The 21,639-nt window shown below is 42.6% G+C and overlaps 1 protein-coding gene across 1 annotated transcript; it reads right to left on the reverse strand.

Moving 5' to 3' along the window:
- Nucleotides 1–249: 249 nt before the first annotated feature.
- Nucleotides 250–14,940, reverse strand: LSM6 (LSM6 homolog, U6 small nuclear RNA and mRNA degradation associated). Its single transcript, XM_069558004.1, has 4 exons — nucleotides 14,808–14,940; nucleotides 7,028–7,143; nucleotides 3,596–3,709; nucleotides 250–654 (listed from the first exon to the last, which is right to left on the reverse strand). The coding sequence occupies exons 2-4, from the start codon at nucleotides 7,119–7,121 to the stop codon at nucleotides 620–622; spliced, it is 243 nt and encodes an 80-aa protein (XP_069414105.1). The 5' UTR covers nucleotides 7,122–7,143; nucleotides 14,808–14,940; the 3' UTR covers nucleotides 250–619.
- Nucleotides 14,941–21,639: the final 6,699 nt, after the last annotated feature.

Here is a 21,639-nt window from a genome sequence, read left to right on the forward strand (position 1 = left end):
GTGCACAGGCTTGGCGTCAAAGGAGTGCTTCCACCTACCTGGTAGGCTGCAACCCTCAGAACCGCCCCACTCCTTTCGTGGAAGGGCCACTATGAGACCCCCCATTCTATCTCCTATCAAGGTGGTGGAGCCAGAGGCTGAGCATCTGGTCTTGGGGAAACTATGCAGCCTCAGACCTGAAACCGGACGCCTGGTGGCACACCTTCCCTCGAGCCCCCTGCACGGAAAACATGAGAGGACACGAGAAGGTCATCTCTACAGTGTTTTAATTAGCCTCACGTCCATCATTTCGGTCAGTCCCACAAGCAAAGCAGTCAGATCAAATGGCATTGCTTGAAAACCTCCATGTAGGGAGAAAAAATTTTCTTTCCACTTAAAAAAAAAAAAAATCTTTTTGCTTTCTGCACACTGACATAGAGGTAAAAGGGGAAAAAATGACTGCAACTTAAATATGAAAGAACTCTTTACAATTAAATCCACAATTTTACACGTTTATCTCAATTATGTGTCAGTGGAAAATCACCAACTATTACAAAATAGGAAAAATTATATGACACAAGAAACAAAAAACTTGATAAAAAATATATCTCGGTATGAAAAGTACTGTGTCTTGGTGTCTTCACATCCTCCTCTTCTGTGTACTTATATACAACACTGAAAAGAAAAAAATGAACAAACTGAAAAAAACTGCTCTTAAGTCTCATAACAGCCAGTTTTAACGGCGCACAGACTTCAGCCTGATACCTCTGCAAATTTCAAAGTAATCTTCAAACCACACAATAAGTTCTAGAACTACTGTAAGGCTAATTTTATGATTTGAGACCTGGGTTTGATGTCTCAGAGGACTGTGTTCTGGTCTTAGCCATACGTCTGGCTAGACTTGCAAATCATGAACAAGGGGATAAAATAAAATGTATGTGCAAGTTTCTGGAATCTTAGAACGGTTTATAAATTGCAGGTATAATAATTATGCTTATAGTCAAAGCATATTAGTAAATCTACCAGGCCAGACTTCAGACTAAAAACAGTTAGTTTCATCCATCTCTTCAATATAATCACCAAACTTCCTGTTTACTTTTAAAAAATTACATCAGAGTAAACAACAGCTGAGGAGTTTTAAGTTTTTGTTAAAGACACCAAAGTCCTTCTTCTGAGTTCCCTGTAAAGGGTCAACCTTTGGTGTTATCCAAAGTCTTACTCAGCTAGTCTTCTCATGACCACCCACACAAACTCTTCAGGGTATGTGCGGCACTCCAGAACCAGACCGCACTGGACGACTGGCTCTCGGGAGGCAAGTTTCCACCAGGGGTTACCACCTTTTCCACCCCCATGCCTACCCCGATTCTGACAGCTTTGTACAAAGTGAACGTTAACAGATATCTTGATCAAAGGATATGGTACAGATTAATCAAGTAGGCCAGGATCCTCTTTAAGAGCCTAGGATGTGAATTATGGAGTCTACCCCATGGAAAAGGTTATATAAAGGAAAGCGTCAGAAGGACAGTGGAAACACCCCAAGGAAACTGGCCAAGTTTGAGATGCAGAGTGTTATGTGACAGGATCCACCTTATCACCTCTCACAGAACCCACAGCTGACTGCTGTTATCAGCTGTCTTGAGATGAGGAAAGATCATTAACATTTCTCCGTGAGTGAAAAGAGTCAAACAAAAACAATATTAAAGATAGGAGGCCTATTCTTCTTCACACTGGAAGAACTAAAAAGGGATATAAAGATACTATGTGACCCAAATGTTCACAGAAAAACTATTTACAAGAGTCAAGACATAAAAGCAACATTAAGTGTCCACTGATAGATGACAGACAGATGGATAAAGAAGAGTGCACGGAATATTATACAATGGAATATTACTCAGCCATAAAAAAGAACAAAAGAATGCCACTTGCAGCAACATGCATGGACCCAGAAATTATCACACTAAGCGAAGTAAGTCAGACAGAGAAAAAGAAATATCAAGTGGTATTGCTTGCATGTGGAATCTTAAAAAATGATACAGATGAACTTACTTACAAACAGAAGCAGACTCACAGATGCCGAAAACAAGCTCATGATTACCACAGAGGAAGTGGGAACAGATAAATTAGGGGTTTAGGAATAGCAGATATAAACTACTATACACAGATAAAAACTATATAGAGATATATAGTTTTATCCTTATGTAGGTATCTCTACATATAGTTTTTATTTGTATAAAGGTCCCTATAGTCAAAGTGATGCTTTTCCAGTAGTCATGAATGGTTGGACCATAAAGAAGGCTGAGCACCGAAGAACTGATGCTTTAGAACTGTGGTGTTGGAGAAGACTCTTGAGAGTCCCTTGGACTGCAAGGAGATCAAACCAATCAATTCTAAAGGAAATCAACCCTGAATATTCACTGGAAGGACTGATACTGAAGCTGAAGCTCCAAAACTCTGGCCACCTGATGTGAAGAGCTGAGTCATTGGAAAAGATCCTGATGCTGGGAAAGATTGAAGGCAAAAGGAGAAGGGGGAAGCAGAGGACGAGATGACTAGACAGCATCACCAACTCAATGGACATGAGTTTAACCAAACTCCAGGAGATGGTGAAGGACAGGGAAGTCTGGTGTGCCGCAGTCCATGAAGTCGCAAAAAAGACAACTGAGCCACTGATCAACAACAAATGCAGATAAACCACAAGGTTCTACTGCAAAGGACAGGGAATTCTATTCAATTTTATAAACTATAATGGAAAAACATCTGAAAATAATATATACACATTCAGTTATATATATGTGTGTGTATGTGTGTGTGTGTGTATAACTGAATCACATTGCAGTACACCAGAAACACAATACTGTAAGTCAACCACTTTAATAACAAATTTTTAAATAAAATGAAGATATAATGTGGAGCTATATGGTACTGTATAGACAGGAGATAGAATATCTACCATAAAAGTCAGGATGTTTAGCTCATAGCAAAGAGAACCAATTGTAAGGAGGTGGAAGAACTTATCCAGAACTGGAGGATGCACAATAATAAAAAAGCAGAAATCAAGAGTCGCAGAACTCCATTTGGGAGATGAGACCAAAAAGCAGGGGGTCAAAGGATAAATCCCCCCAGTTTTGATGCCTTCCCTTGAGTACCTTCAGAGCCGTATTTCCTCTTCTGTCATCTTTGCCAAACTAAGGGATACAAATCTCCCACAAGAAAAGCATTTCCAGGCTTAACAGAGAAAGAGGACAAGTTAACTGTCAAATGATGCAAACCAAAGGGAGCAGGGAAATAGCAGCCATTCTCAGAGCCAGAGTTCCAATTGCCAGGTGAGAGACGTCGTGGGGGGAATATAACACATTGTATCCGAGAACAGAGCTGAGCACCAGTGAACCAAGGCCCTCGGCAAGCAAAGGGAGGGAAGAAGAGAACTTCTAGTTCCAAAATGCCATGAAGCATCTAAAAGAAAAAAAGGCCACAGCGAAGACTTGAGAGGAAATTAGAATTTAAAAACCAACAAAGCAAAACTAAAACCGAATTATCCAGAAAACCTGCTGGTGATCTGATTATAAACAGAGGCCTATTGTGGATGCTATATAACTGCAGAGTGAAGGACTGTTACCATTGTTTCCTCGGATAAATGCATCCCCGTACTTATTCTTCAGCTGTCCATTTACATACTCCTCTGTCTGCTCCAAGGCTATATTCATGTAGCCATCCAGGCAAGCCAGGACCCCTGCAGACGGATTCAAAGAGAAGACACACAAAGCAAAAGAGTTGAAAATTACAGGCTATACCTGAGAGCTGACAATCTCTTCATTCATTAGTTCTTACATGCTTAATATAAAAGTTCACACTGTAAATGCAACTCAGTAGAGGGAAGCACAAAAAGTCTTTGCTCCCTGTCGGCCTGAATGGATGCTAAGGCCCGTACAGCAAGAAGGCTGTCGCATACCCACAACGGCTGGCAGGAAAAACAAGGAGCTGGTGCCTTCCTCGATGGATGCGTGGCAACAATGGCAAACTTTCAAAACCTTCACAAAAGCAACACAGAAAGAATATTCCAAGTAAGATCCCATTCTTTGACAGGCAGTTAGGCACGAACACATGAGCGCGAGCCACGCCTCCTCGCGTCCCCTGGCATGTCATTTCTGACTTCAGCCACTAAGGGAAATACGGGTTGGGCCGGTTTATCTCGTCTGTCACAACATCTTGTGCAGGGTTAAAAGGAAGTCTCCACAACGTGTTAAAATAATGGAGAAGAGGAGACAACAGGTGTCCTGAGAAAACACCTTCAAGCTGGGACTCCCAGTGAAGCGCGACGTGAGCACACAGGCACCACGCCGCTTCACAGCACATTCCTCTCCGTGTCGCTCCACACAGAATCTTTCTCAATCCAGACAAATACAGAAAAACTGCCAAAAACATCCCAGGCTTTTTAGGAAATTGTTCAAAGGAATCTTTTCAATTATGTTAACATGGCATCAATTTTGCAAGATTTGATCTGATGATCCTTCATTTAAATGGCAACTCACTCCAGTACTGTTGCCTAGAAAAATCCCATGGACGGAGGAGCCTGGTAGGCTGCAGTCCATGGGGTCGCAAAGAGTGGGACACGACTGAGTGACTTCACTTTCACTTTTATGCATTGGAGAAGGAAATGGCAACCCACTCCAGGGTTCTTGCCTGGAGAATCCCAGGGACGGGGGAGCCTGGTGGGCTGGTGGGCTGCCGTCTATGGGGTCGCACAGTTGGACATGACTGACGCGACTTAGCAGTAGCAGCAGCAAGATATGTAAACCACTGACTCTGAGTTTCTAATTTCAAGTAGCATTTTCCAGAAAGACAATTTAAGTAGAAACAAATACTACAAATTTGATTCGATTAACCAAGTCGACAGCTCCATTTAGTCTCAACTTCATTAATATGCTCCTCACTCTCTGCCTTTGCCCCCATTATCCTCTCAACAAAAAGTTTCTTTTCAAAACTGTGTGTCTGTGATAAGAGCCCAAGACAGTAAGCTAAGAAACCCTCCTACAGGCTGTAAACTTGCAAAGCATCAGCATGGACTGTGAATAGTTAATAATTACTTCCTATCAGAAGAAAGCCGAAGCTACAACTTTATGGTTTCTTTCCTGCTGTATTATATCTAAACCACAGTCATAAGTGAGCAAGAAACTTCTGAGACAAGCTACGTAAATGTTTGAAAATTAATCAAAAGCATTTAAAATAAAATCTTCCCTTCTCATAAAAATATTCTCAAGGCAAAGGGTTATTTTTTTTTTTTTAAGAAAAAGGTTCCTAGAGGTTGGAAACATGATTCTCTCCTGTATTTTAAATATAAGATTGAAGGGAAACTGATACAGAGAGCTGGCTTTTTCCCCCCAGTATTTTTATTTAACCACATTCTTTACAGGATACCCTCAATAGTGTACATTTTCTTTTAATATATAGAAGCCATGGCCAGACATTCATAAAAGGAGAAAAATTACAGTTACTACCCACATGAAAGGTTGCTGTAACTTACTAATCAAAGAAATATAAATGAAATGAGTTGTTACTTGTGGCCAGCTAGAATGGAAAAGTCAAAAGCAAGGCTAACCCAAGAATTGAGGAGAACATAGACAAGAATAAACCATCTGCCCTGATAGGGGCCAGCTGGTGCCCTCTCTGACTCTGAGACCCTAGCCCTAGCCCACAAAAATAAAACCGTGGTCCAAACACTCATGGCACTCCTCTGCAGCCATTCAACAGTCTATATCATGAGAGAACTGAAGGCATTTTTCTAATGTTAAAAAAAAAAAAACAAACAAACAAAACAGAATGCACATACAACTGATCCCACTTACGTAAAATTGTGCTTATATGGAGACAGATCCAAGTGGGTAAGGCTGATTATCTCTGGATGGCAGAATTTGGGGAGATTTAGCCTTCTTCTATGTACAGGCTTCCCAGGGTAAAGAACCCGCCTACCAACACAGGGGACACAGGTTTGCCCCCTGGGTCAGGAAGATCTCCTGAAGAAGGAAATGGCAACTCACTCCAGTATTCTTGCCTGGAGAGTCCCACGGACAGAGGAGCCTGGAGGGCTACAGTCCATAGGGTCCCAAGAGTCAGATACAGCTTAGTGACTAAACCACCACCATTCAGTACAAAGCCTCTAATGCCACTACAAAAATCAAATTACATTGGAGGTATGTTATTAATGTCCAGACACTAATACACAGACAGCAGAGTATTTCTTAACAAGGCTTTTGAGTCGAACTTGAGTCTGAGCCCTAGCTCCTCCCTTACTAGGTAGGGATAATCAACAGAGATCTCAAAAGGATTTACGTGATGACAAGATAAAAATCAAAGTGATTCATGCACACTGGACCCATAGTAATCTCTCAATAAAATTAAGTTTGCATGTCTGAAAAGTAGAAAAATCTCAAGAGACTAGGATCATTATTCAGGAGAGTGATCAAGAAAAGGCTTTAAAACTCTGCTAATGAATTAGCTATCTACAATTGTGAAATATTCCCAGTAATTTAACATATCTGAATTTTGGAAGATTAGGCATTTAGTTACTTCAGAAAGTGAAACTGGATACCTTTCTTCCACAAAGTTAGTTTCAGTAGTGTCAGGGCCTCTTAAAAAGGGCACTTCATTCCCTACAAGAACAAAAAGATGGGTTTGGACACCTCACACATTATGCGAGTGGGAAGTTCACGCTTTAAAACGATACTGCCTAAATAGCTGCTTGCCACTCTTGGCTACTTCCACACAAACAAATGTGACTGGGCCAGGGAGTTCTTCAGAATCCAGTCACTCAAGCCTGGCCAGCACCAGGGAGGCAGGCACACCAATCCCAAAGCGGAGACCGGAGCCCCAGATTGGGCCAGAAATCACAGACACGGGCTCTGTGGTCAGTTCTCTCTCTAAAATGAACTGTCTTGGGGGTAGGAAAAGAAGCGGGCGTAAAATCTGTTGACAACCAAGGCTTTTTTGGTCTACTGAGTACTTTGTTACTTCTTTAGCAAATACCAGTAAGGATGAAGCATGGATATCTTACCTCGATAATCCACTCCCGAATTTAATTTCACCACAACTGGTCGCCCGATGATTTGCTTCAGGAAGTCGCTGGGTGTTTGCTTCCGCAGACTCATTTTAACAATCGTGATCAGAAATCTAATAAGGAGCAATGAAGGTAATGCCAGAAGTTAGTCAGCAAAAAGACCCAGGAAGCCCTTAGGGTATTTACAGGGAATCAAGTGTCGACGGACCACAAGTGCAGAATCAACTTTACTCCGCCACCATGCCCGTAACAAGACAGCTAACCAGGTTCCAGTACCTTCCAGAAGCCAGATCCTCAGCGAAACCTCATCCACAGCCTCATCACAGAAGAGCCCCGGGTTTCCAGAGTCCCTGTTCCTAATCACTTGTCACCACCGTTCCCCGAACAGTCAATGTACCCATTCCCAACACGACCACCACTCACCCAACGCTTGTTTTTTGCTGGGTGCTCTGCTAAGATCCTTTGGAACCTATCAAATCTCATCTTCACAAGAACCCTGGGAAGGTTTTAAAATCCCCATTTTGCTGATGAAAATAAAGGCCTAGCAAGATGAAACAAAGTGCCCCAAATGTGGCAAAATCAACGTCCAAGTTTGAATCAGTCATGTTTTAAAGCCACTGTTTATACAGTATTTACAGCAACTGATGTCAAAACAGTATCTCTAGAGAGAATTATAATCATAATTGAAAGCTAATATTTGAATGTACTACAGGTCGGCACTTATGTAAGCACTTCCCGTGTATTAATCCACTTAGCGCTCAGAGGTAGGTGTTGTTTTAACCTCATTTTACAGATGACTAGAGACAGAAAGGGCCAAACAGCCTGTCCAAGGTCACATAGCCAGTAAGTAGACGGCCAGCCCATGTCTTAACCACATCTTTATGTTGCCTCCTGAAACCTGCTAATGTACCCAAAGATTTTTATTTATTCTATTATAGCAAATAAACTCACTATGACAAAGAAAAAAATCTTACAAATCAAGTATAACAGGGGTCTGAGGTAGGGAAACAGCATTATACACCCAAATCAATCACAGACATACACAGCTACCCATCGCGCCTTTCAGAATTCATCCTGTTTTACAAGTTCTTGCTTTCAAAATACTTCGGTAAACAAATATAACAAAGCTGCAGTTACTTAAGCAAAACTTGGGAAATTGATTTTTCTGTTTCAGTCATATTCAATATCACTTGTATTCAGTAGCCATATAGCATCACACTGAAAAAAGCATGGGTACAATACGTGAAGGGCTTGCCTCAAGAACTTCCGTTGGGTTTGGTGTTTTCAATCAAAACTTTTCATTAACCATTCTTCCATTAATAGCACTACTTATTTCACTCCAAGTCTCTCCACTCAAATGATCTGAATTCAGGCTGAAGATCACTGAGGTTTTCTCAGCATGAATCTATGTAGACTCAGCAGCAGTCTGGACAAGCTAGAATGCTAGATTTTATTGACTCTTCCTTGTTTAGCAATTATGTGCATGGACACACTCTGCAAGAGAATTCAAAAAACATACACACAGGCTCTCACCTTACAGATTTTAGAATCTAGAAGAACTTAAACTCTTGTTTAAGAGCATAAGCACAAAGTGATTTTGCTTAGTTCTCAGTCGTGTCTGACTCTTTGCAACCTCATGGATGGTAGCCCGCCAGGCTCCTCTGTCTCTGGGGGTTCTCCAGGCAAGAATACTGGAGTGGGTTGCCATGTCCTCCTCCAGGGGAATCTTCCCAACCCAGGATTGAACCCAGTCTCCCACATTGCAGGCAGATTCTTTACCATCTGAGCCACCAGGGAAGTCCAAGAATACTGGAGTGGGTAGCCTATTCCTTCTCCAGGGGATCTTCCTGACCCTGGAATCAACATCTCCTGCACTGCAAGCAGATTCCTTACCAGCTGAGCTACCAGGGAAACCCTCTTGTTTAAGAGCGTGAGCAAAAAGTTATTGTAACCGAAGTAAAATAATTTTCTTTAACCAAGGAAAAAAAATATCAAATTAAGTAAAATACAAATTTCAAAAACTATTCTTGAATTTGGGGCTGGTACTTGGTCCATCCATCATCCATTCCACCCCATGAAGGGTGAAGGATTTTTTAAATGTGATCAACTAATTATTTTGCTCAGTAAATCTTACCTTTTCCATTGAATTGCCAGTTTATTTTTTTAGCTACACAGGCTCAACAGATAACTGACATTTCAATCACTATTCAGGACAATCACTATTCATTCATGACTCAGGCCACATAACAAAGTTATTTATGCTGTTTTGAGCCCAAGAAAAAAAAATTACAAATAAATACTGTAGCAGATTCAGTACCTTTAGTGAGTTTAGTAAAAAGAAATAAATCTTTCCATTTATCTATAAAGTGCCTTATTTCTCTATGGAACATGCATTGTTCTGTGGTTGAGAGGCTGAAGGCCCCAGAGAGACTCACTCATTGAGTCTTAAGCTCATTTCCTGTCAGATACTAAGTCCCATTATGCCAGCTTCTTCATCTACAATATTGAGAGAAAACTAGCTGTTCACTTTCTATTAAAAACCTCACTAAGATGCAGTCTGACATGAGAATCGGCTATTAACTACCTTGTCTGAAGTTGAAAGTCAATAGAGAAAGTTCTCATTGCTTTCTGAGATGATCCTCAAATTTGACTCAAATAAGATTTTTCACTTCTTTAAAAAAAAAAAAGTTAAAGATAAATTTTAACCTAGACTGATAGTTTGCCCAACTGATATTAGTTATTTTTAAAGTGTTACTGTCTTTCCTTGCCTTTAAAAAAAGCACAGATACATTCTTCTTCTAAGTTCACCAAAGATCACACCTCTGTCATTAAGCCTCATCTTTACCCCAATTAACACTGATCACTGATCTGAAGGCATTCAACACTTCAGATCTTCATGCGGCACCAACTGGGGACATGACACCAATAAGAGTTGACACTCCAAAGGGGGCAGAAGCATGCAAAAGGAGGGTTTCTGGTTTTTTTTTTTAATATTTCTTTTTATTTATGTATTTATTTGGTTGCTCTGGGTCTTAGCTGTGGCATGTGGGATCTTTAGTTGCAGTATATGGAATTTAGTTCCCTGACCTGGGATCGAATCCCAGCCCCCTGCATCGGGAGCCCAGAGTCTTAACTGCTGGACCACCTGGGAAGTACTGGAGAAGCTTTTCAAAGTCATGTGTATTTGGATAAAATTATGCAGGGAACAGCACACAGAGAAGACTCATTTAGCCCAGGCCTGGCAGATCAAAGATTCCTAGGGGTGAACCTGAGCTGAGTATGGAGTAAAAGGAGTTCACCAGCCTAAAAGGAGAGAAATCTGAGCAAAGGCATCGGACAGTGTCTGAGTTTGAAGGGAAAATGCTCCCCTACGCCTGGAGGACAAGCAGCAGCTGCAGACGGGAGCAGGGCCACCAAGGCAGGAGCAGGGCAAGTCAGGCTGTCACCCTGAGCCTGCAGGTCAGGGCCACACGTGGACCACCCACATCGCGTGGATATCCTGACTCAGTAGTGCTGGGGCGCGACCCAGGAATCTTTGCCAAAGCCTAGGGGACTCTTCTAAACTGGGCAGCATGGGAAATACTTGTGTCAGCAATGGGGACCCTGGGAAGCGTTGAAGCAGAGATCTGATCGACTACAGATTGCAGACAGGCCCTCTCACTGAGTCCTGGCATCACAGTTTACCATCTGGTGGCTGTTGTCTACTCGCTAAGTCGTGTCCAACTCTTTTGTGACCCGGTGGACTGTAGCCCACCAGGCTCCTCTGCCCATGGGATTTCCCAGGCAAGAATACTGGAGTGGGTTGCCATTTCCTCTCCCCATTTGGTTACCTGTCATTATTTATTCTCTTTCATATACTTTTTTTTTTTTTAATGAGTCTTTTCTCCCTCAAAAGACGGGCAGTCATATGAAAGAAGAGACTAGTACTCATTTACTCCCCAGAACATCAATTTTGTGCTAAATCTCTTAAAAAAAAATTTTTTTTTAAGTTCTTTGTAAAGAGGATGGTTGCTTCAAATACATTTTATCCATCACTTTAGGAAAGTGTATCTTTTACATTCATCTTCATTAGGCTTCCGTGGTACTCTTGGTTACTTAACGACTCGCCCATAAATCCATTTTGTGTGAGTAAATTGGTCTCGACACCACAATTTTTCCCATGACTTGGCTCACGTAATTTTAAGTTTTCATCTTTTAAATTGGATAAGGCAGAAGGAACAGTTCTGTTTCTGAAGGAAGAAAAAAGCCTCTTGAACCATAAACACGTAAGAGGAAAAAGGCTTCCTTGCTTCAGGGTCACCTTGATAAAATTTCTGTTCAAAATTAAAGCTGTAATCACCCTCTAGGCCTCCTCTCCCTCCCGACTCCTACTCAGGCTTGTTTTAAACGACCTACTCTCATAAATGGCTATTAAATCAAAAGCAGTATATTTCCCAGCAGAAGCTCCTGAGAGGTCTGGTATGAGAACATCTGCTGACTGCCCTGGCAGAGGATTTTTCAGGTGGAAGAATGGGAGGCAGGGTGAAGAACCAAACTACATTCATCCCACTAGGGGCCAGGCCACGTGAGATTCCTGAGCAGTTCACAGAGTAACCCTGGGAGGTGGTGGGCAGAGCTAAGGCTTGATTTTAAAGCCGGGACACTTTCAGAGGTACAGCTGCCCTTCTGAATAAGTCAAGATTCTCTTGTTAAACCTGGGGAATGGCCAGAGACAGTGCGAGGTCTGTTTGGAGAGTAGCAACACAGGGGAGGGGCGGGGCCTTCCATGGTGGCTCAGAAGACAAAGAATCTGGGTTTGATCCCTGGGTTGGGATGATCCCCTGGAGAAGGGAATGGCAACCTACTCCAGTATTCTTGCCTGGAGAATTTCATGGACGGAGGAACCTAGCAGGTTACAGTCCATGGGGTCACAAAGAGCTGGACATGACTGAGCAACTAACACACACAGCACTGGGTTGGGGGTAGGATGGATACCTAAAGTGACAAAGGATTATAACTTAGCCTGTGGAGATATAGGAAAATGGTCAGATGGAAAAATATATATATATTTAATATGACTGAGTTATGCCATTGAGCAAAGACATCCAACTCCTTGTTTCGTGGCAATGTTCACTGTAAACTTTCACCCATTTACAGTTTAGGGTGGAAAAAAGATTGAAAAGGAAAAACTGCAATGAAACCTAGTACTACAACCCAAGGAAACACAGCTGTAGACTAATACGTGAGTGTCGGGGGGGGCATGAGACACGGTGAAAAACAGCTCTCCATGGATTTCCCTTTCGAGACAGGGGATACATGACCCTCTCTGAAGGCTTCAAACCAACCCCTCCTTCCCACCCACAAGGGGCTACCTTCCTCCCTGCTCTCCTAGGAGCCAAGCTGACTTGGCCCTCTGCACACCCGGAGCGCCTCTCGCCAGAAAAAAAGAAAAAAAAGGGGTGTATTTGCAACATACTGATTGGCTTTGTGAACACCTGGAATTTTATTGGCTAGGGAAAGGGCCCAACTTTCAGGCTCCATCCTGGGGTGTCTAGCACAGCCAGCCCCTGCCTCTGTGTGGAGAGTTGTCCTTGTTGCCCTAGTCGCTAAGTCGTGTCCAGCTCTTTGGCAACCCCACGGATTGCAGTCCCTCAGGCTTCCCTGCGCATGGGATTTCCCGGGCAGGAATACGGGAATGGACTGCCATTCCCACAAGTCTCAGAACATCTTCAAGGGCTAACAGATGAAAACCAACAGCGAGGTATTAACTATGTGTCAGAGCATAAATCGTAACTTATTAGATATTTTATTCCAACATATAAAGAATCTGAAAACGACCGTCAAAAAAACCTTGACGGGACAGCGACTCTAAATAATGAATTTCTAGTCCTGGCCACGAAAACAGTCACCTTTCCCATTTTTCAGTGCTACAGATCACTCAGGATTACAATCTCTGTTATGTGGCACAATTCTAAAACAGTAGACCATGGAAATATATACATACATGTAAAATATGACACTTATACGATAGATTCACACCTATTACATACATACATGTATATAGCCGAATTACTTTGCTGTACAACTGAACCTAACACAATATTGTAAATCAACTACAATAAAAAGAAGTAAATAAAACAACCAAGTAATCCAAGGGGCATAAGTATCTTTAAATTCTAATCCTGAGTATGTCATTGCGCAGTGAGAGACCGCATGTGTAAAGACTACACACTTGGGATGTGGGAAACCTGAGTTCTAATCCCAGCTCTGCTACTTAATTAGCAGTGTGCTTGGATTATTCACCTTTCCACCTCTCCAGGCCCTGGGGGTTCCTCATTTACAAAATAAGGGAGTTATGCCAGAAGATCACTTAAGACAGACTATCATTTAAGGCATCATCCGGCTCTAACATTGGGTCAAGGCCGATGCAGTAACTCCAACAATACACATAGACACATACTAACATCCTCTGACGTGCACAAAATCAAGCAAGGGGAATCGTCACATATCACTATCACACACACACAAATCCAAAGAGGCTCAACCTTGCTGGTTGATATCCTAAAAAAGAATTACTTTTGGCAAAAAAGGCACAGTCAAAATGATGGAAACCACTAAAACTTTTTTGGCAAACAATTTGGCCATGTGTATGAAGGATCACAGTATCTATTTTAATAACTTCACGTCTCAGAATTAGTCCAAGAGAAGAAAATGGCAACCCACTCCAGTATTCTTGCCTGGAAAACCCCAAGGAACGAGGGGCAGGGGTTCGCAAAGGGTCTGACTCGACCTAGCGACTAAGCACGCATGCAATCAACTTAAATATTTTTTTAAAGAAAGGTTTATCAAAGTATTGTTTGGAACATTAAAATGAAGCAAAAATCCACAAACACCCTAAACGCCTCGCTGTCGGTAATAAATAATTTACAGGACCTACAAAACGATGGTTTAGGCAGCCAATAAAAAGAAGAAACAAAATTAGAAGTGATAATTAGGAATGATTTCTAAGTGAAAATGAAAAACTAAATATACGGTTAAGTGATACAATGGGTACAGCCTTAGCTCAAGTACAAACCAGCCCACACAAGCATAAAATTCTGAGACTGTAGTATCGTGAACATTATTTTCCTCAGTAAACTCTTCTGTATTTACATTTTTTTCTCTAATAATGGGTGGGGAAAGAACAGAACAAATCGCTCTCAATATTATCTGCATCATCCCACTTCCAGACACGGTAATACACGCTGACCACGCGCGCACATCCCTGCAACACGAATGCCGCCGCGATAAGACTTAACACCATGCAGCCGTGGGCATCCCCAATCTGACAACTCCGGAAGGTAGGCTAGCGCAGCCTTTAATTCCCGGGGGTCAGGTGCAGCTACGCCGACGCAGCGGAGGCCAGACAATTCCGGGAGAAGCCTGGCCCCGCGTACCACCTTCCCGCCGAATCCCCAGGCGCAGGTCGGGACTGCCTGCGGAATCTCAGTCACCAGGAGCGGTCTCGGGAGCCGGCTTGGTGAAGCCCGGCCAGTGCCGTTCCTCCCTGCGCGATCGAGGCGGTCCTCGGGGAGGGCTTCTCGGGGTCGGGATCGGGAATCCCGGCGCCACCGATCCCCGATCTCCCGGCAACGGCAGGCGCCGAGGACCGAGCCTGAGCGCCGCACCTCGCGCGGACCCGCCACCCGCTGGCCCCGGAGTGCGCGCTCGCTCCCGGCCCGGGGCTGCCGCTCCCGAACTCTACCCGGGGCGAGGGAACACTGAGGCCTCGGATGGCCCGCGCGGCCGTGCAGCTCACCTCGCGGCCGGGATCCGAACCCCTACTCCGGGGACCCCACAAGCCCGGCCTCCGCCGACCCACTCGGCGAAACCGAAACTGAAATCGCCGAGGCGGCGGCGCTTTTCGGACTCAGCCAATCATTGCTTTCCGTGACTACGGCAGCCCGCGAGGACCGAAAAGCCTCACCACGCCGGAGTGCGCAAATCCCAGAATCCTGATTTGCCCGAAGATGAAGTTGATGCTTGGAGTCAAAGCGGAAAGCACTGTTTCTCTCTTCTAACAGAAAGCAAACACCACTACCCCTCCCTCCCCGACTCCCTCGAAGAAAAAAAAGCAACACTGGAAGTGATCTTTTAATCAGGATTTCTTTTAGGCAGAAATGTTAAAAAAAAAAAAAAACTTGAAGTTATAGGAAACTGGAATTCACTGCTAAAGTAATGACTATGCATACTTAGAGATGTCCTGAAATTGGATAAGTAAGTGCAAATAAATAAATAAAGCAAGCAACCTCGAATCTTTAAATCCACTTTTGGATTTTGCTTAAATGTGTGAAGACAGAAGTCGTTATAAGCAAGAGACTGTCTCCATAGCGACGTTAATTGACACAAAAAATTAAAATCACGAAAGTAACTCGTATTTTATAATATAAAGTGCGTTGTGTTACAGACTGGTTCTAACTGGAAATGGTGTACAGACATTATTTAAGTGCTGCTATGGGATATCGGTTTGGAACTTCAGATGAATTCTCAATAGTCTTGCTATTTGAGGGAAAGGAAAAAGAAGAAAACTGTTATGCCAAGACTTGATTCCTTTTTTTGCTACACACATACCCTCATCAAATTAAAACTTATACTTGAGTTCTATTCCAAATTTGTGATGCTACAAATAAAGTGATGATAGGTTTAAATAGATCTTTAAACCTGGTTCAGTGTTACAGGATCTAAGACACAGACACCTCTTCTAAGACAAAAATTTCACCCTCCTGTAAGCTTCTGTTAGCTAAAGGCAGAATAAATGAACCTTTGATTGACATAGGGGACAGAGAATGACAAAGTGTGATTTGGTAGAATAGAGGGACTTTATTATGTGCTTTTGTAAGTGCTCACTTTGGGTAAAGACCAAGTAATTGCAGATTTGTTGAAAAGAACTGTATTTGCAATATAAAATATAATTTAAAAATTTAAGTAAAATATCATTTAAACAAGTAGATTAGCTGCCGAAAATATCCACAACATAGTAGGATACAAAACCAGTCCTGTCCCCAAAAACCTTCACAAAAGGCATCAAATTGTACTATATTTTCCACTGATCATTTCAATTATTCAAAAAAGAATTTTTATTCATATCCTCTTTCCCTTTACCAAAGAGCCTTCATGGAGTCATTATGACTGGTGATGGGCAGGGGATAAGGAAGAATTTTAAAGACAATTTCATCTGCAGAGTGACTGTAACCTTCTCCAAAGGGCATAGATCCATGGGCTCCATGAGACAAACAGATTGGACACCATGAATTAGTTCACAAGCCCAAAAGGGTTACCAAAATGTGGCTGCGCCCAGAACTCCCTCAGTAGCTTAGAACAGGCTTCCCTAACCTACAGAGTAAATTTCCATATTTTACAAGTCCTCCCCCACAACCCAGCTAGTATCTTTTATTAAACAAACAAACAAAATAACATGTGTAAGACTTTTTCGGAATACTAATCCAGTAAGATTAGGGAGAGGAGTATGTCAAGGCTGTATATTGTCATCCTGCTTATTTAACTTATATGCAGAGAACATCATGAGAAACCCTGGACTGGATGAAGCACAAGCTGGAATCAAGATTGCCAGGAGAAATATCAATAAACTCAGATATGCAGATGACATCACCCTCATGGCAGAAAGTGAAGAGGAAGTAAAAAGCCTCTTGGTGAAAGTGAAAGAGGAGAGTGAAAAAGTTGGCTTAAAACTCAATATTCAGAAAACTAAGATCATGGCATCTAGTCCCATCACTTCATGGCAAATAGATGGGGAAACAGTAGGAACAGTACCTGACTTTATTTTGTTGGGCTCCAAAATCACTGCAGATGGTGACTGCAGCTATGAAATTAAAAGACACTTGCTCCTTGGAAGAAAAGCTATGACCAACTTAAACAGCTTATTAAAAAGCAGAGACATTACTTTGCTAACAAAGGTCTGTCTAATCAAAGCTATGGTTTTTCCAGTAGTCATGTATGGATATGAAAGTTGGACTATAAAGAAAGCTGAGCACCAAAGAATTGATGCTTTTGAACTGTGGTGTTGGAGAAGACTCTTGAGAGTCCCTTGGACTGCAAGGAGATCCAACCAGTCCATCCCAAAGGAGATCAGCTCTGAATATTCATTGGAAGGACTGATGCTAAAGCTGAAACTCCAATACTTTGGCTACCTGATGCGAAAAACTGACTCACTGGAAAAGACCCCAATGCAGGGAAAGATTGAAGGCAGGAGGAGAAGGGGATGACAGAGGATGAGATGGTTAGATGGCATTACCAACTCAGGGAACATGAGTTTGGGTGAACTCCGGGAGTTGGTGATGGACAGGGAGGCCTGGTGTGCTACAGTCCATGGGATCGCAAAGAGTTGGACATGACTGAGCAACTGAACTGACTGAATCCAGTAAGAGCAAGTCTTCAAAACCCTGAACACAAACATTAATTTGTTCAGTTCAGCTCAGTCCGGTCGCTCAGTCCTGTCCGACTCTGCGACCCCATGAATCGACCTCTTGCCCCCAAACCCCTCATCAGAGTCTTTTCCAATGAGTCAACTCTTCGCATGAGGTGGCCAAAGTACTGGAGTTTCAGCTTTAGCATCATTCCTTCCAAAGAAATCCCAGGGCTGATCTCCTTCAGAGTGGACTGGTTATTAAGGAGCTTTAAAGTCATAAACGTAATATGACATGATTTATTTTAGCTCACAGAGTTTAGTTTCGAGAATTGATGAACCTACATTGACACATCGTATTCACCCCAAGTTTATATTAGGGTTCACTTTGGTGGTGTACACTCTGTGGGCTTTTTTTTTGGATGTGGACCATTTTTAAAGTTCATCTTTATTGAATTTGTCACAGTGTTGCTGGTGGTTTTTTGGCCATGAGGCATATGAGACCTTACCTCCTCCATCAGGGAAGTCCCTATTTTGTGGGTTTTGAGAAACACATAATAACCAGCATCCACCATTATGGTATCATACAGAGCAGTTTCACATCTCTAATCATCCATGCCTTGTCTATGTATTCACCCCTCCCTCCTTACTGACACCTGGCAACCACGGATTTTTTTTACTGTCTTCATGGTTTTGTCTTTTCCAAAGTATCATAAAGTTGGAATCAAATAGTATGTAGCCTTTTCAGATCGGCTTCTTTCACTTAGTAGTATATATTAGGGTTCCTCCATGTCTTTTCATGGCTTGATGACTCATTTCTTTTTAGCTCTGGACCACATTCCATTGTCTAGATATATCACAGTTTATTTATTTGTTCACTTACTGAAGGACATCTTGGTTGCTTCCAAGTTTTGGCTGTTATGAAAAAAGTTATTATTAAACGTCTGTGTGCAGGTTTTTGTATAGACTTAAATTTTCAATTCACTTGAGTAAACACAAAGGGGTGCAATTGCTGAACTGTATGATAAGAGTCTGTTTACTTCTGTCAGAAACAGCCAAACTGTCTTCCAAAGTGCCTGTACCATTTTGCCTTCCGACCAGGAATGACTCAGAGTTCCTGTTGCTCTGCATCTTTGTCAGAATTTGGTGTATCCAGTATTTTGGATTTGGACCATTCTAATAGGTATATAGTAGGAGAAGGCAATGGCAACCCACTCCACTACTCTTGCCTGGAAAATCCCGTAGATGGAGGAGCCTGGTGGGCTGCAGTCCATGGGATCGCTAAGAGTCGGACACGACTGAGCGACTTCACTCTCACTTTTCACTTTCCTGCATTAGAAAAGGAAATGGCAACCCACGCCAGTGTTCTTGCCTGGAGAATCCCAGGGATGGGGGAACCTGGTGGGCTGCTGTCTATGGGGTTGCACAGAGTCGGACACGACTGAAGTGACTTAGCAGCAGCAGCAGTATCTCTTTGCAGATTTTCAGTTCAGTTCAGTTCAGTCACTCAGTCGTGTCCAACTCTTTGTGACCCCATGAATCGTGGCACGCCAGGCCTCCCTGTCCATCACCAACTCCCGGAGTTTACTCAAACTCATGTCCATTGAGTTGGTGATGCCATCCAACCATCTCATCCTCTGTCATCCCCTTCTCCTCCTGCCTTCGATCTTTCCCAGCATCGGGGTCTTTTCCAGTGAGTCAGTTCTTCGCATTAGGTGGCCAAAGTATTGGAGTTTCAGCTTTAGCATCAGTCCTTCCAATGAATATTCAGGGCTGATCTCCTTTGGGATGGACTGGTTGGATCTCCTTGCAGTCCAAGGGACTCTCAAGAGTCTTCTCCAACACCACAGTTCAAAAGCATCAGTTCTTCAGCATTCAGCCTTCTTTAGTGCTCAGCTTTCTTTGTAGTCCAACTCTCACATCCATACATGACTACTGGAAAACCCATAGCCTTGACTAGATGGACCTTTAATTTGCTTCTAATGACATATCACCACATGCTTATTTGTCATTTGTACAATTTCTTTGGGGAGATGTGTTTTCAGATCTTTTGCCAATTTTCATTCAGATTGTTCATTTTTAAAGATTGTTTTAAGAGTTCTTTGTGTATTTTAGATAACAGTCCTTTATCAGATGCATTTTTTGCAAGAATTTTCTTCCAAACTATAGCTTGTCTTCTCATTCTCTTGATGTTATTATTCTTTTTTTTTTTTTTTTTTTGCCATACTGCATGATGTGTGGGATCTTAGTTCCCCAACCAGGGAGCAAACCTTCAGCCCTTTGGAAAGTAAAGTCTTAATCACTGGACTTCAGGGAAGTCTCAAAGTTATTAGTCTTAAAATAGGCAAATGCTGGGATAAAAATACTGAGATGAACTTTTGCCACATTTTTTGTTCCAGACTTCTATAGTTCTTTGTACCTATGCCTTTGAAAGATTATGTTCTTCAGTGTTCCATGTGCATAAAAGAAGGTATGGAAATCAAAGTCAGTCACCAGTTAGCCATTAATAAATGATAAAATGTAACCTGCCTTCATCGATCAAGCTTGTTTTGTTTTTAAAACTTCCATGTCCTCCAGATGTCAGGTAGCCTAAACAATAAGATGTTTAGCCCAGTTGTTGTTGTTTTTTTTTTTTTTCAGAAACTCAGAGTCAGCTGTGTTCAGTTCAAGTAAATTAAGACTGTTAGGACCACTGGCCTTCCCACTGCTGCTAAGTGCTTCAGTCGTGTCCGACTCTGTGCAACCCCATAGATGGCAGCCCACCAGGCTCCCCCATCCCTAGGATTCTTCAGGCAAGAACACTGGAGTGGGTTGCCATTTCCTTCTCCAATGCATGACAGTGAAAAGTGAAAGTGAAGTCGCTCAGTCGTGTCCAACTCTTCACGATCCCATGGACTGCAGCCCACCAGGCCCATCCATCCATGGGATTTTCCAGGCAAGAGCACTGGAGTGGGGTGCCATTGCCTTATCCGATTAGGCATGCGCAAGTTTCCAACTGGAGAAGGAAATGGCAACTCACTGCAGTGTTCTCGCCTGGAAAATCACATGGATGGAGGAGCCTGGTGGGCTACATTCCATGGGGTCGGAGAGAGTGGAACACAACTTGGCAACCGAACAACAACAACAACAACAGTTTCTGATAGGTGCTCTTTCGACATCAGAGGACCCTAAACTCCACCTTCCAAGCATGCGGCTGCCATTCTCTGAACAAGTGTTTCATGAAGACGTCTGTAGCTTAGCTGCACCTGTGGAGAATAACGGTTATCTCCCCTTGTTCTGATCTCTGATCACCTCTCCCCAGGGTCCCCATGCCTCCACTTTATCCCATAAATACCCTGAGTTCCTCACCTTTGAAGAAGGCAATTTCAACATTTGTTCTCCCTTCTTGGCTGCCTTGTGAATAACACCTTTTCTCTGCTGGAAACCTCAGCATCTCAGCATTTGGCTTGCTGTGCCTTGGGCAAACCAACCCGGTCGAGTAACAATATCATATCTAGCTTATTTTATGAAACACCCAACAGCCCTGTGGACGTGTGGGTGATTGTATATTATGTTGATGAGAGGGATGACAAGAGATGCAAACATGAAACTGGGGTGGTCGACAGTCTCCAGAGCAGATTTTAATATCCACGTTGGCATTCTGCTCCTAGTAACGTTGACCATCTTTGTTCCAGAGATACATTAACTTCAGCAGGTGCTGGCTTCCACCCGCAGCTTCAGGGTGGACAATAAAAACACCTGTCACATCCTAGTGTGCAGTATTTGGACCACTGTTATCTACCTTTTGTCATGGGACATGAAAATTGTTAAAGCAACGAGAAGAAAAATATGCTGGTTGTTGAGTACCTTCTGAGAAGTAATAGAAGCGTATTGACTGATGGGCAAATTTCTCAGGAAAGGCAGTGTGCCTTTTATTTTTACCCAAAGATGGGAAGTATGCTACATCATGGGAGCTTGGTTTCAGATATAACATTTGAGATGTTTAAATAAATGCTCCTGCGTCATCAGCCATCACTTCGATATAACTTGAATTCCAGAGGAGATGGGCTCAGGAGCTGAACTCCTATGAGGAAAGTCTTCCAAATGCTATTATGCTTTATGCTTCAGTGTGAACTCTAGAAAACCTCTCTCAGCTGTAAAATTCAGTGAAATCGGTGTGATGCTGCCCTTGTATTTTAATCAAGATGAACTTGAAAGGTGAACCATATAAGTGGGAAAAATTATTTAT

This window comes from Ovis canadensis, chromosome 17 (assembly GCF_042477335.2).
Source record: "Ovis canadensis isolate MfBH-ARS-UI-01 breed Bighorn chromosome 17, ARS-UI_OviCan_v2, whole genome shotgun sequence".
Taxonomy (NCBI): domain Eukaryota; kingdom Metazoa; phylum Chordata; class Mammalia; order Artiodactyla; family Bovidae; genus Ovis; species Ovis canadensis.

Coding starts and splice junctions, on each gene's coding strand:
- LSM6 (XM_069558004.1), bottom strand. CDS start 7,121: ATGAGTCTGCGGAAGCAAACACCCAGCGACTTCCTGAAGCAAATCATC. Junction 3,710..7,027: donor TTCGGGAGTGGATTATCGAG/GTAAGATATCCA, acceptor ATCCGTCTGCAG/GGGTCCTGGCTTGCCTGGAT. Junction 655..3,595: donor ATTTATCCGAGGAAACAATG/GTAACAGTCCTT, acceptor TTTTCTTTTCAG/TGTTGTATATAAGTACACAG.